Source organism: Phodopus roborovskii, unplaced genomic scaffold (assembly GCF_943737965.1).
Source record: "Phodopus roborovskii unplaced genomic scaffold, PHOROB, whole genome shotgun sequence".
Lineage (NCBI taxonomy): Eukaryota > Metazoa > Chordata > Mammalia > Rodentia > Cricetidae > Phodopus > Phodopus roborovskii.
The window spans coordinates 908,356-923,837 of NW_026126515.1; the positions used below are offsets into that span (position 1 = coordinate 908,356).

Below are 15,482 nucleotides of genomic sequence, written 5' to 3' on the forward strand. Positions count from 1 at the left end.
TATGAACACTATGAATCATAGTCAAGTGTTTTTTTGAAAATGTAATAAAAAATTAAAAATAGAACTTCCAAATGACCCAGCTATATTACTCCTGGGCACACTCCCAAAAGACTTCATATCCTACCACAGAGATACTTGCTCATCCATGTTTCTCGTTGTACTGTTCATAATACAAAGGGAACGGAACCAGCCTAAATGTGCAACAGATAATGAAAATGTGGCATATGCCAAATGGAGTTTTGTTCAGCTATAAATAAAAGTGTCATCATGAAATTTGTAGAAACATTGATAGATCTGGATATTATTATATTAAGCGAGGTGACCTAGACTCAGAAAGACTGTCTTGTACCTCACATGTGGATCTTAGCTTTCTGTGTGTGTGTGTGTGTGTAGCTTTTGAGCAAGCGTGGGTATAGGCTATTATTGTAGAGCACCATCCTCTAAGTTTAACTGCCATCATTTCATCACAACAGCTGTGACTGTTTGCAAGTGACCCCCCAGATAGGGCTTGTTGACTGTTGACATTCCCGAATAGAAGGAGGGGTTGGGGAGGGTCTTTGGGCCCTCCCCTGAGATTCCTGAAGCTCCCAGCTCACCTCCCAGCCAGTTGTATGTAATTATGCCCTCATTTCACATGGCCTTGTGGTGCTAGATGATATAGGCTGGAATGTTAACTGGAGTGAGGAGAAGCCATCTATGCAGCTATGGGGGAAGTTGTCATTCATGCTGGGGTGAGACTACTGCGTGGTCGCCCACATTCCTGTAAGTACCCTTTACTCCTGTTCTGTGGAGGCCTGATGAAGTCATTGGTCTCCCAAGTGTGTTGTTGGTGCCCTCCCTATAAGGAGGGAGTTGGTGTTTTTTACGTCTCCCCAGGGAAGGAGTTCCCGAAACTGTTGTGAAACTTTAGGGAACGAACAAGAGAGGGAAGAGAGGTGTTGAGGAAGGTGGGCGGGCAATAGAATGCTTGAGACGAGAAAGTGAAGAAGGTGCCAGTGGCTCCCAGTGGGGCAGTGGGCTGGGGAAGGAGAATCTGACAAAGACAAATTTTATTTGAAAATACCACAGTAGAACCTAATGCTTTGTGTGCTAATTAAGAGAATTTACATGCTTTGTATGCTAATTAAGAGGATTTAAAGCCTAAGGACCACTCACCAGGTTCCTAAGGTGTCCCAGAAGCAGCTCAGCGCCTGGCCCTGCAGCTGGGCACCCTGGGCCGAGAAGCTGGAACACGAACGATCTCGGGAGAGCTGGAACCACCTCTGTTCCACACCCTGATTTCTCTGCCCTTTGGTCATCTGTTCCTCCTTCCTCACGTTCCTCCTCCTCACTCTTACCTTTCCCTTTCTCAGTGTGCTCCCGGGAACATCTGGATTCCACCATGGCAGAAGTCAAGGTGGAGGTAGCCCCCGTAGACTGGCAGAAGCGTTGCCTTTCCCTGGAGACACAGCTTTTCCGCTTCCGCCTTCAGGCCAGCAAGATAAGGGAGCTGCTGGCCGACAAGGTGAGTCCCTGGAGAGCAGGAAGTTCCCTCACATCGGGGCTGGGGCCAGTAGCCATTGTCAGGGTCGGAGTTGAGAGGGGGAGTTGGGGAAAGTGAACTCCTACTGAGACTTTGCTGTGTTTTTAATTAAAAATGAAAACTTCTAAGGTAGCTTTTTTTTTAAGTCACTAAATTTTTCTCCTGGCTATGACACCTCAGGTTCCACACACTAAAGAACGACGCAGTCCAGCTGGGTATGCTGTAGTGCAGCTTTAACCCCAGCACTTGGGAGGCAGAGGCAAGCAAAGCTTTATGAGTTCAAGGCTACAATAGTGAGACCCTGTCAGAAACAATTAAAACATTTTAAAAAATGATGCAATCATCTTGGTCCTCTGTCACTTTGAGTCCCTCATGGCTCATATTTCTTTTACTATGTATTGCCACAGCTGTTAACATCAGTTTCATTCTCATTGTGGACTGGATGATTTTCTTAGAACAACAGAAATCTCCAACCTCCTGCCCATCTCCATAAGCAGATGAGCCTCAGCAAGTGCCTGATTTTCTGGGGACAGTAAATAAGCTTTGGAGCCCTGCCTGGCCCCTAGCTGCCTGGCTTTACAAACTGCCACCTCTCAGGCCTGGACATGATGTATACCTTAAGTTATTTTGAGACTGGAATCTGATGGCTTATATAAGCATGAGGACGCTAAGTAATGCCAGCAGGTGTTGTCTGTATAAGCTTAGGTAGGCTGGTCTGCAGAACTCATCTCTTGTCACATTGCTCTGGGAAGATACATTCAAATGGCTGACTCTCAGAGGTACAACCTGTTTAGAGAGTGGAAGCCTGCAGTAAAAACATTTGTGTAGAAATACGAGAGTTTAGTGACTCAACTAACTGTTCCTTGGCGGTTCTTAGCTAACCCTTAGTACAAAGGTAAAGTTCAGCTCGCCCTTTTAAGTAAGGTCCAGGCCTTGATTAGTATAGCTGGAAAGAATGGAACACATGACCTGCCCTTCTGATAGCCTGCATACTGAAGTTTGGGAAGGCCAGCGGCATTCCCACGGCCGAGGTGTGGCTTTGGGCTAGATTGGCTTTGGGCTCTTGAACCTTGGGTCTTTTGGCATTGCATAGGGTTCCTATGGGTGCCAGCCAGGTACTGCCAGTGGAATGGCAAGACTCCAGGCATCTGAGGGAGAGGGCAGCAGGTCAGATGGATGGTATGGTCAGAACCCCTTTGCCAGAATCTTCTGGGGGGGGGCTACTGGCTTAGAGTATCTGTTCTTGGGTCACTGTAGTCCTCTTATTCTAAGTCTCTGGGGTGCTGTTAGTAATCTGTGGTTAACAGGCTCCTAGAAGATGGTTTTGTCACTATGGAGTTTGAGGACCTTGCCTTAGGCCCTGGTCTTGGGGGAGAGGAAGAAAAGTTAAGGGGGACATGCTCAGCCAAGTGGGCTGAAAGGGGGATAGACACCAAACAGCCTCAGATAAAACAAAACAAAGGAAGGACGCGTGAATGAAGAAGGGAGCACATACTTCTAAGTGAGTAAAGTAAGGAAGAACAAAACAAGAGTGCTCAGCGTTAGCACCCGAGTGAGGTGGGGACAGTGGCCCCTTAGTCACATAAGTTCCAGGTTTGAATTTTTATATCTGTGGAGTCAGATGAGGTTTGGCTGCCTGGAGCTAAAACTGAGTCTCCTGTGTAATCTGGACTGGTTATAAATAGCAAGGTAGATGAAGGTAAGGAAATCACCCACCAGCACCACAGATGGCCACAGCTTCTCAGACTTAAGGCTCTGGGGAGAACAATAGTTTACTGTTAGACTTATATAGCTGTGTGATTTAAGAACCTGAGTTCTGGGTCAAGGGTGACATGGGAGAAATTCTAGGAACAGAATTGCAATCTCCTTGGAGGAGGAGCAAGACTTCAATCCAGGTCACTCAGGAGTTCCAGGAATCAAAATGAGCCTTAGTGAAGATGAATGTGTTACCTAAAATGACTAGTGCCCGGGGGTGGGGAGAATCTGTAGTTAGGAGTTCACACACACAAGAAGTAATTGGACTTCTAATGATAGACGCATGGACAAGAGACTGTAAATTCATTGAAAACACACTGATACAGAATAAAGAAATGGAATAACAGTGTCCAAGAGGATCATGTTCCCATTAAATTAGTATTCCAGTGGGTAGGTTAAACATCAGGTTGGTACCGTAAGCTACACCGCGTGTCTGTTACTAGAGATCAAACCCAGGGCCTTATGAATAGAAGGCAGGGGCTCTGCCTAGAAGATAGGAACAGGCAGAGACCACCAGAGAAAGCCACTAAGAAGACAGCACAGAGAAATAAAGACACAGCAAGATGTGAGAGCTAGGACGAGGAGGCTCTGTATGTTCCAAATCGCACACTATCACAGCCATGGAGGAGAGCATGAAGGAGAGGGATCATCTGAGAAGATAATGACAAAAGCATTCCCAACTTGACAAGAGACGTGAAGCCTCAGATTCAGAAAGCAGAAGGAATGAGGACAGGGTGAAACACTTAAACATCACTCTCTTCTGTTTTAGCTGCTTAATAGTGTGTCCTGCTATAAGAAAGAACCAACACAAGGGCTCAGGTCAGACAGGTGCTTGTGTCTGTCATGTGTAACTTCCCAGACAGAAGCAGTCCAACCCTGAGCTTAGAGATGGTTCACCCTGATGCCCATGGTTCCTCTCTTTCCTTCTAAGTGTATGATCCAGAGGGTGCATGTGTTCTTCGGCCCAGATTCCCACTGGCCATGTCTTAGACACGTGGTTACACACAGCATCAAAGAAAGCTGGGAGATGTCTTTATTCTCAATAGCCGTGTGCTTAGCTAAAAGTAGCCGGGCGTTTTATTTTCTAGAGGAGAGAACCCATGCCGAAACAACCAGCTGTTCCCCTCCCTCCTCATTTTGTGGTACCGGGGCTAGAACCCAGGACCTCATGCATGCTAGGCAAGCATTCTGCTGCCAAGCTACCTCCTCAGTTGTCTGCTGTCTTTGAGTCCAGAATAAATGAAAGTTATAATGAATAAAACTAGGTTATACATTAACTTTCAGATCACTACAGTGAGGAAATGAAATTAGGGAAAGTCTGTTGAGGACAGACTACAAATAGGAAAGTAAGTATAGAAGAGGGGAGTATGGTCCAGGTATGATAGTGCATGCCTGTAATCCCAGGAGGCAGAAGCAGAAAGATCAGGTCAAGGTTGGGCTACATGAGACCTTGTCTCAAAAAAAAAAAAAAAAAAACAAAAAAAAACAAAACCACCACAAGAGGAAAGGAACTACAGGAGGGACAAAATGCAGTGGTAGAAGTAAATCTAAATACATTAGTCACAGAGGACATGTAAGGAATACATGAAGTGGGAAGTGTTCTAGTTCAGTGCTTGTAACCTCTGCACTCCGGAGACCAATGCATCCGCCTCCAGCCACACTGGGGCATCAGCTAGGCTTCAAAATCTTGGTTTTTCCCTCAGCTGTTTTATCCAGTGGGTAAAGGGTAGTAGTAAGAATGTTGGACACCCACTTTTGAGGTGCTGGGCATCAAGCCCAGGGTAAGCAGTGCTCTAGCCTCTTGAGTTATGCCCCCAGCTTGGGGTTGTGGGGGTTAACAGTCTCACAGAGCCCAGGCTGGCTTTAAACATCTAAGTAGCCAAGGATGACCTCAAACTCCAAATACTTCTGCCACCAATTCCCAAGTGCTTGGATTATAGGCAGGCACCACCACACCTGGCTTGAACCCCCTTTTCACAGCAACATTTGAAAACCAGAATGACGACGTTTCTTAGCTCAGGTAACCCTTTGGCATGGTGGTGCTGTGCTTGGGTGTAGGAGACTTCCTGCTGCTGTGGAGCTGGTATTTCACAGCGTTGCCACGCGTCATAAGTTGCTGTGGACATGGGGAGTTGAATACCAGATCGGTGCCAAGTGCTTTTCATCGGGTTGCTACAGCCAAGTTCTGGGGAGCTTATGAATCTTAACTGCAGCTGGTGAAAGTAGATCCTTGACAGCTGCGTAAACCTGACACCTCCTTGGCTGGCACACCACTACAGACCCACACACCAAAAGGATAACTGAGGACATGGTCTTAGGGACCCCTTGAGAGGAAGAACAGAGCCCAAATGAAGGGTGACCTAGGCCCCGGAGCCAGACCTCACAGCTCCAGGTGTGCCTCTTACAGGAGACATATCTGCTGCTGCTCATGGGGGGGAGTATTCAGGGGAAGGGAGAACTGAAACTTAAAAGGTGACATTTCAGCTTGAGTACACCTGTGAGCACTCCAGCGGCAATGGAGAAAATCTGTTTTCATAAAAGCAGAAGCATTTAAAATTTCCCTACATTCAAGGCCAGTATTGGTAATTGATGAGTCCAGCAGAAGATGCATGCGTAGGCATCATGCTTTGCTCCTTAAAAAGCTTCCGAGCGTGGTGGTGCATGCCTTTAATCTCAGCACTCAGGAGGCTGAGGCAGGAGGATCGAGAGCTTGAGGACAGCCTGGGCCACATAGGTAGACTCCTCATCTCACAAACTAAACCAAAATAAAAGTTCCTGTAAATTTTATTTTATTTTGTTATGTGTATGGGTATTTTGCCTACATGTATGTATATGCCTGGAGAGGTTAGAAGTAGGAATCGGATCCCCAGGAACCGGAGTTACAGACAATTGTGAACCACTGTGTGAGTGCCAGAAATCAAATCCAGGTCCTCTCAAAGAGCAGCAAATGTTCTTAACCGTTGAGCCACCTCTCCACCCCCTTGAAAGTCCTTTTTAAAAAGAAGGACAGGAGAGATGGTGCCAGCGTTAAGAGCGCTTGCTACTCTTGCAGAAGACCTGAATTCAGTTCGCAGTGTACATATTTGGCAGCTTGTAACTGCCTGTAATCTAGGGGATCTGACACAGGCACCAGGCACTCATGTGTTGCACATACATGTATTCAGGCACTCACACACACATACATAAAGTAAATCTTTAGAGAAAAGGGGTGAGGGGAACAACCCAGAAGTTCTAGATGTTTCAATGTTCAGAAACTAGTTTTGGGAACTCCTTCTCCCCGCCCCCCCCCCCTAAAGAGGCATAGAAGTGATGCAAATTGCTCTTGAGTGCCAAGTGTCCAGAAAGATACTGAAAAGGATGGTTGGCAACAAAGGAGCATTGGCAGTTGTGGGGCAAGGCTGCTTGCTCATGGCTGACAGGAGGTGCCTGGCTCCGGATGACCTTACGTTTCCTTCTGGGTCTAACCATTGTTGGCCACTCTTGCCCCAAGTGAAAATGCTCTGTCTCCATGGGACAAAATTCGAAAGTGTCAGATAGTTGTGGAAGGTCATAAATGTGAGTTATCATTTCCCACAGAACGCCTGTGGCTTCTGAGCCACAGAGTAGACATGAGGACGAGGACTGCAGTTTTCAGTATTCCATTGCATTCTAAAATACCCCCCAGTCTTTGAATTAATTAGATGCTTTCAGTAAGGTAACACCCTCAATACTGGTTAGCCAAAGCAAACAGAAACTCTATCAGAAGGACCAGGGCAGCAGGAAGGTCTTCATTTCTGTCCAACAGCCTTGACATGGTGAGGCTTACACTTCTGTGCAGCTCCTGACCTCACTCTCGTGACTCCAGGCTTCAGAATTGTAGAGATTTATCCTGGCCAGTGCTGAAGGGAGAATTATTTAATATGGAGTTGGTCGGCACCACTACCTATCATCCGGCCTTTTTCTCCAGCCACCTAGTAGAATTTTACGGGCATGACAGCCACTTCTATGACTGTAGTATTGCTCTGTGCTATGTGAAACTGCCTGAAGGCCAGGGAACTCCAGGACTTCTGGTTTGAGAAAGTTCTCCATGCTCTAACCGATGCCCGAGTGGCTCATCCAGCCTCTCTCTTGGCTTGAGTTGAGGGTTTTGGTCATGATGATTCAGTTTAGTAGAGGGGAAAAGAGGAGGAAGTGCTTGAACCTTGGTCCTTTTCACGTGATGGCAGACCTGTGAAGTATAAGTCTTTGAGTTTTACTTGGACCTTTGGTAGAACATCCCACCAGCTGCTCCTCAGGTGCAGTGGATACAGAAAGTAGCTGTGTCTTCTTGATCCTAGAAAAGATGAACAAACGGACAAGGGAAGGACAGCCTCAGAAAAAAAACAAAACAAAACAAAAAACCCCTCAGGTCCTCAAACATGACCTGAGGCTCTAGTGTGACTTTCCCTGTCCTACACCAGCAGGGCTTCTTCTCTTCCTGTCACATCTCTGCTCAAGGAAAGTAGAATGTAGCTGAGGTGTGCCCATGAAAAGATACAGACAATTGCTTGCTGCTGTCTGGTAAATATCAAGCCAGGGCCTAGGCTAAGGGAAAGAAGGTCGAATATCTGGAGAGGTCAGATCCTCAGTGAATAGTGAGGTGAGGGCTGGAGCTTGGTAAGTAGGGGACACTGATTCTATCCAGCCGCCAAGAGGACAAGGGTGAGGTATGCGTCAACTGAATGAATAACGTAGGTGTGTTGCCCTGGGGTGGAGGGAGGGGAAGCAGCTGGCACTATCTCAGGGAAGGCACAGGACCCTTGACATGAGAGTCAGTCATAAACATTTGCCTTTGTGTGAGTGGTTTATGTAGCACATAGAGGTGTGTCAGCTGAGGGAGAACCTATACTCCACTTGTTAAGCTAGGAGCTTGTGCGGCTGAAGAGGAATGCTCTGAAGGCCATGATCTGTTCCTTAGGCTGCAACTTAGATCTGGTCCCTGATGAGCCTGTGAATAAGATTCCAGAATTAGTCAGGTGTAGTGGTGCATGCCTTTAACCCCAGCACTCAGGAGACAGGCAGCCAGATAGATCTCTTTGTAAGTTTGAGGTCAACCTGGTCTACAAAGAGTTCTAGGACAGAGGACACCCAGGGTTATATAGAGAGACCTGTCTCAAAAAAAAAAAAAAAAAAACCCAACAACTCCTCAGACCTAAACATTATGCCTCTCCTGGCAGGGAGATAGACTCTCCCTGACCTGTGTGCTTCCAGGGCCTTGCACATGCGAGGCAAGGGCTTTACCACTGTACTGTACCTCCAGCCAGCAAAGTAGTGAGTAGGTAGGGTTTCTTTTCAAATTAACTTTTCATAATTTTTTAAATGTGCATGCATGCATGATGTGTTTGTGTAGGTGCACATGTCATGCCTTGTGTGGAGGGTAAAGGTCAACTTTGTGAAGCCACTCCTCCCACCTGAGATTGAACCTAGGTGACCAGGCACAACAAGTGCCCTGAGCCATCTGCCTGGTCCACTATATGGTTTGGTCCGTCTGTCTGTCTATCTGTCTGTCTATCTATATATCTATCTACTTATTTTTTAGGATCTATCTACCTATCTATCTATTTATCTATCTATCTATCTTCTATCTATCTATCTATCTATCTATCTATCTATCTATCTATCTACTTGTTTATTAGGACATGGTCTTGTGTGGCCCAAGCTGTCAGGAATTTTTTTTTTATGAGGTTATCTTGTGGTTTTTTCTTTTTAATCTTTCTGTCTCCATCTCTCAGGGCTGTAATTGTAAGTGTACACTGCTATGCGCTGTACAAGATAGACTTTTAAAAGTTCGTTTTATTATTTAGTGTGCACGTGTGTGTACATGTATGGTAGTCAGAGGACAGCCTTCGAGAGTTGGCTCTTGCCCTCCTCTGCTGCCACCACGGCACTACCTGGCTCATTCCCTGCCAGTCCTGTTTCTGAATGCCATTACCCTCCAGCTGGGAAGATACCTCTGGTGGGGAGAGCATTCCCTTACCAGTGGCAGAAGGTGGGCATGCATAGACGCATGCTCCACGCTGGGTACGTGGGCAGTCAACAGCATGGCCTTACCCATCACCAGTGTAGAGAGGAAAAGTCACCAGAGAGAAGAGACTAAGGCAGGGTTGGGGCAGCGGTGTTCAGGAAGAAAACAGTGACCTGCCATCCTATACAAGGGGCCTTTGTCCTGTAGTGATGACCACAGCAGTGACACTTCATCTGCTCTGTAAACTTGGGATCGGGGAGCTGAGAATTGCCATGAAAATCTTTACCCTGATAGCCGGGAGCCATTTAGGCAGGCAGTTGAAGTCTGGCCTTCAGTGGTGTCTGTGTCCTTGAGTACCCTGATGCCACCTTCGACATCAGGCCTTGGTAGTAATATCTCCCTTCATCTCTGACTGAACAGATGCAGGAGCTGGAGCAGAGGCTGCTGGAGGCCGAGCAGAGAGCTGAGAATGCGGAGACTCAGGTAACTGGGCATGGGGTGTGGTGGGAGAGTGCTAGGGCAAATGATCTTCCCATCACATGGGCACACTCTTCAAGAAGAACCTGCAGCTGAACACATTAGGTACAAGGAGCTTTCTGTGCCAGTGAAGGAGCCTTTGGGTAGGCTTGGTGTAGTGGATGGGTACATTAGTCCACGCTGGCTGTGCAGTCCTGTGCTGCAGGAGCAAACTGAATGTGCAGCCTGTGATTCATCGTGTTTAGTCCTCGTGCCTGGTACACTGGCAGTAGGATTGACCGTGGAACCAGCTTGCACTGTGATTGAGGAATCCAGCCCGAAAGAGGCTCCATGTCTTTTAGCCGGTCACACAGGCATGTAAGCCTATAGGGTCCACATGCATCCCAGGATAGCACAACAGATTTGTAGGTGACACTGTCATGTTACAATGTCAGTGTTTGGACACTCCCGCCTGGAACATACAGCCCTCTTGGTTACCACTGGGGAGAATTTGCTGGGGATTTGTGTACCAGGTTTCAAAACCTTGAGTCCAATACAGCTAGTTCAAGTCATTCCGGGCTACATAGAAAGATCTTGTTCAAAACAACAACACATGGACGTCCTATGAGAAGTATCTTTGTCCCAGTGGGGTAGGAGCAGATGTCCTCCCGAACCCAACTGTTCAACTCCTTCCTCACATCACCCCTCCTCCCCACCCCACAAAGATGGTGGCCCAAGATGTAGCTGGTCTTTTCAGAGTAGCCAAGGTAAGTTTCCCTTTTGTCCGTTCCTTCTTTTGCTCAGAGAAAAGCATCAGTGGTCACTTCATTAATTGGTTGAGATTGTCCTGTGTAAGAACTCTGCCTAGGAGGCATATTCTGAAGCATCAAGGGGTTAGCCCACTCCACATTGTATTAGCCATCGCACACTCTACTTGAGTGATCTGAGACCTTATGAGGACTTGTTGGTACTTTTCAGGTGGGTGTGATGGAAGAGAAGATGAAACTGTCCAATCTGAAGAATGTGGACTCCACAGGTAGTTTGCACCAAAAGTACCAAGAATTGCAGAAAGCCATGCAAAGCAAAGATGAGCTCATCAGCCAGCTGGAGGCACAGCTGGAGAAGCAGGTAGGGGCTAATAAGAGGCAGAGCCTACTTCCCTTCTCAGCATCCGTATCAGTTGGCCTCAGCATCTCAGCCCCTGTGCCTGAGCCCTGCGTGATGAGGAACCCATTTTTTCATGAGACTGTTGTTTTATGTGGCAACCCTTAGGACTTCCTCACGTTTGTTCATTAGAAGCTCAGGGGATGTAGAGGAAGCAGACCCTGAGGCATACTGATCTGGAGGTGAATGTCACCTCTGCTGCTCACTGCTCTCTGGGGAAATTGCCTGACTCACTGATTCCCATTTTTACAGCTCCATACAATAGAGGTTATGAAACATCGGGGATAATTTCCTCTAGGTATCTGTGTATATAATATCAGACACGTGGTTGGGGCTTGGTAAGGAGATCTTTTCCTGTTCTGTAGAGGCCTTGTGCCAGGCCAGCATGTGCTACTTGATACTTGGCTGTAGTGTGACTGAAACTGCATAGGACTGGATGGTGAGCCTTGGTCAGCTGGTGGGCCAAAGTTTCCCAATGAACCTGAGCAGGCAGAGAATAGAGTTGCCACTGAAAGTGGAGACTTCTCACAAGTCCATGGGAGCCTAACAGGGCCACTGTCCAGTCCTGCATGCAGCAAGTTAGCATTCTTGCTCTTAGGGACTTCATAACCCCACTGGCCCTTCTACTACTTCTGTGCCCAGACTTCCTCCCTTTCATAGCCTTATTACCACCATCATGCAGCCCAGTATGGCTTTGAACTCCTTATCATCCTGCCTCTGCCTTCCAAGTGCTGGGCACATGCCACCGTATCTTCTCCATCCTAGTTCCAACTCTCTTGTCGCTGGTTTCAACTGCCCATTTTCCCCTGGTGCCACCTCCCCTCATCCCCAATCACAAGCCCAGGGTAGAGTTGGGAGACTTGGAAGTAGGCTCTGCAAAGGTCTCAGCTGATGTAATCATTGTGGGTGAATCTTAATTGTCAGTATTCACTGAACATTCCCTTACTGGATGTGCCTTGTATGCAGTTGGATACATTGTGTCCAGGAAGATAGAATTTTATCCACTGATTTAGAGATTTTTTTTTCCCCCTTTGAGTAGTTCATAGTTGAAAGAAGTGGTCAGTGAGGCAGAATGACTTGATTTCAGGTTATAAAAAAAATTGCTTACAGTTATAATCAGGTAAAGATCAGATGAGAAAGAATGCTGTTCTTTCAGTCATGACTGATTGAAGATGAGCTGTTTCATTTCATCCCTAGTCCTCAGTTTCCATGACTATACTGAGAGGATGTCAGGAGTCCACTGGCGTTTTGTACAGGGCCAAGGAATTTAATTGGCTTTGGCTTTGCAGGCCATATAGCCAGCGTTGCAACTGCCCAGTCCTATTGTCATAGGGTGAAATCAGTATCAATGATCCGTAAATGAGTGGGTATGGCTGTGTTCCAATAAAGCTTTATTTATAAAATTATGTGTGAGACAAACAGGGGAAGGCTGAGTTTGGCCTCAGGGCCATTGTTTTACCAGCCTCGAATGAAGTCTTCACATTCCCAGTTCCTTTTCATAGACTTCAGTTGGAAGTCTGTTTCCGTTGTCTGAGAACTGTTTTTTCCTAGAAGTTTAACAAGAGTCATTTTTGCTCAGTTCTGAAGAACTGGGGGTCACCATTGACTCCATGCTTTTCAGGTGCGAAAGTAGTTCTCATCGTAAGCTGGCTGACAACTGTGCTATATGCACTGAACTCTGTCCTCTTATTTTACCCTCAGAATGGCCCAGCAAGAGAATATCTTATCTCTCCTTTAGAGGTGCAGACTCAAGGCCATAGGTTTAGTCCCTAATATTTTACAGCAAGAAAGTTTCATGTAGAATCAAGTCATATTTCATTTCATCCTGTAGTTCTTTTTAAGCCCTCCCCCCCCCCAAGTACTGACACTCAAACTTACACTCTTATGTGGTACTCCACTGTTCTGCCACTGAGCTGTAGCCTCCGTTTCCACTGTCTTTAGTTGCAAACCTTTTCTCTCTTGAGATGAAGTTTGCTTACTGTATGGTGATAGCTGTCCTAGAACTAGACCAGGCTGGCCTCAAACTCAAAGATCTGCCTGCCTCTGCCTCCCTAGTGCTGGGATTAAAGGCCTGGCTAGATGAGTATCTTTTCAATTATTATTTTGGGACTACTATGTCTGTGCTCAGTTAGCTCTCTCTTTTTTTAATTGTAAGCATAATGTATGCTATAGTAAAGAACAGAACATCTGGAAGGGTCTAAACTGCTAAGTAGCATTTCCCTCTCTCCCCGGTGCTTCACGTCCACTCCTCACTGGTCTCTTGGGTATCAAAGCTCAGCAGTGACTCTCGTTTTGTGGTCCTGCTACGTTTGTTTAAGTATCTCCTACTTGTGGACACTCGGGCTAGTTCAGGTTTTGGGTTGCTATGTTGTGTTGCTTTCTCAAATGGTATTGCTATGACCGCTTCCTATGCTCTGTTAGACCAAGGGTATGTATGTTTGAAACATGGCTTGATGTTGTCTGTATCCACAGAGGCCTTGAGTTTGTGTGAGAATTGCTCCCAATATTCTTGACATTTGCGGGTAATATCAAACTGGTCTGATAGAGGGAAATAATGTCCTATATATCTGTATAGGGTTAAGCTTCATAACCTCTTCTGGGCCCTTTTTTTGTTGTTGTTATTGACTTCCTGTTCGTATCCTTTGCATGTTTATTGTATTGTTCACGGTAACCAGCTGTCTGTATGTGTGTTGTTTTTGTTACAAATCTTTCTCCAATAGGTCTTTTGTTTTGTTTTGGAAATGGGTCTCCCTATTTGCCCAGGCTGGTCTTGAACCTGTGCTTAGCTGCTCTTCTCACCTCAGCCTGGTGCATAGATGAGTATACAGGTATACACACCCTGGCTGACCCTCCATTGATATTTTAGTTTGTTTAGCTGCTTTTCTTTGTCACACAGTAGCTTATAGAGACGGTATATGGATTTAATATTTTGTTTTTCCCTCGGTGGGTTTTTGGGGTTTGTATTATGTATAGGACAGAGCCCTTCCCACTTTCAGTTTTGTTTTTTCAGGATTTTGTTGTGTAGTCCACCTGATTGATCTTGGGATCCACCTGCCTCAGCCCCCCAAGTGCTGAGTAGTATCATGCCCAAGAAGATATTTTTAAAAGCCTTAACAGAGTCAGTTTTCTCTGCTGCGTCCGTCACTCCATCCGGTCCTTCTCCTGGCGTCCCTCCTCCCTTGCTGTTGCTGCAATTAACTAAAGGCTTTCTCCTTACAGAAGCAGACAAGAGCCGAAGAAGCCAAAATTGTTCAAGAAAAAGCTGCAAAGATCAAGGAATGGGTGACAGTAAAGTTAGCAGAGGTGAGTGGAAAGCTCAGCCGAGGTCCTGCTCAGGAGCCCGCCTCTGCTGGATCTGCTGTCTCGCCCACAATCCTGCAGAGTGAAAATTCAGACACACCCAGCTTCACTTCCCTTTTCTCCACATGTCCTTCCAGTCACTTCCTTTCCTCTTACCTTGGTCAGCGTTCCTGAAGCCTCCTTCTAGCCTAGTACTGGGTTTGAGGTTGGGGAGATGGGATTGGTATCATGAAGTTTCTGAGAATCCTGTCAGCTTCTTTTTAGGCAGTATATTACAATGCCGTTTATTCTTTCTCTTGTAAGATATTGTAAAGTGTAGGCTGGAGAAATGGCTCAGGGATTAAGAGGGTCTAAGTTGGGTTCCCCATTCCTAAATTAGGCAGCTCACAACTACTTTCACCTCCATCTCTGGGGGCTCCAACTCCCTGGCCTCCATAAGCACACACGCACACATGCACGCACGCACGCACGCACGCGCACATCAATACCAACTAAAATCAAATCTTTTTAAAAGAATGTGGTCAGGCTTGATATGGTGGCACATACCTTTAATCTGGGAAGGCAGAGCTCAGTGAGTTTGGGGCCAACTTGAACTATACAGTGAACCCTGTCCTCCCCACAAATTGTGGTAAAGTATACATAAATATTGCCATTTTAACTTTTTTTTTCAGAATGGTGCTAAGCACACATAATATAGCAGCCATACTGGGTGTCTATCACCACCACCTGTTTCTAAAGCTGCTCCTCACCCCAGATGGAAACTTTGTTCACATCAAGTACCTCTGGTCCTCTCCTGTCTCAGCCCCCTCTTCCTGTCTAACCATGCATTCTGTGGTTTGTCACTGGCTGCAGCTGTGTTTAGGAACCCAGAACTAGACACGATAGCATTACTGGCAAGCAAATGGCTTTCTAACAGACAGAGGGATGTGAGTTCTTGGAGGCAGAGATCTTAGAATAAACTAAGGATCCACAATCCCCTTCTGGCCCTTGCTTGAAAAGTGTTCAAGAAAATTGTGCTGGGCTCAATTAATTTTTTTTTAAAGATTTATTTATTGTGTATACAGTGTTCTGCATGCTTGTACACTTGCATGCCAGAAGAGGGCACCAGATCTCATCATTGATGGTTGTGAGCCACCATGTAGTGGCTGGGAATTGAACTCAGGTCCTCTGGAAGAACAGCCAGTGCCTTTAACCTCTGAGCCATCTCTCCAGCCATGGGCTTAGTTAATTTAATGGAAAATACAGTCACCACGAGGACAGAATTCACAGATAGCATTCGCAGAGAAACAAAGTGGATGTAGA

The 15,482-nt window shown here is 46.3% G+C and overlaps 1 protein-coding gene across 3 annotated transcripts in view; it reads left to right on the forward strand.

The window, feature by feature from the left end:
- Positions 1–15,482, forward strand: part of Plekhh1 (pleckstrin homology, MyTH4 and FERM domain containing H1) — a 46,896-nt gene that overhangs the window by 7,423 nt on the left and 23,991 nt on the right. For all 3 annotated transcript variants that reach the window (XM_051196189.1, XM_051196190.1, XM_051196191.1), the window contains exons 2-5: positions 1,353–1,504; positions 9,681–9,743; positions 10,695–10,844; positions 14,100–14,183. In XM_051196189.1, the coding sequence (XP_051052146.1) occupies positions 1,382–1,504; positions 9,681–9,743; positions 10,695–10,844; positions 14,100–14,183 (420 nt within the window). In that variant the 5' untranslated portion in view covers positions 1,353–1,381. The remainder of the gene's footprint in view (positions 1–1,352; positions 1,505–9,680; positions 9,744–10,694; positions 10,845–14,099; positions 14,184–15,482) is intronic.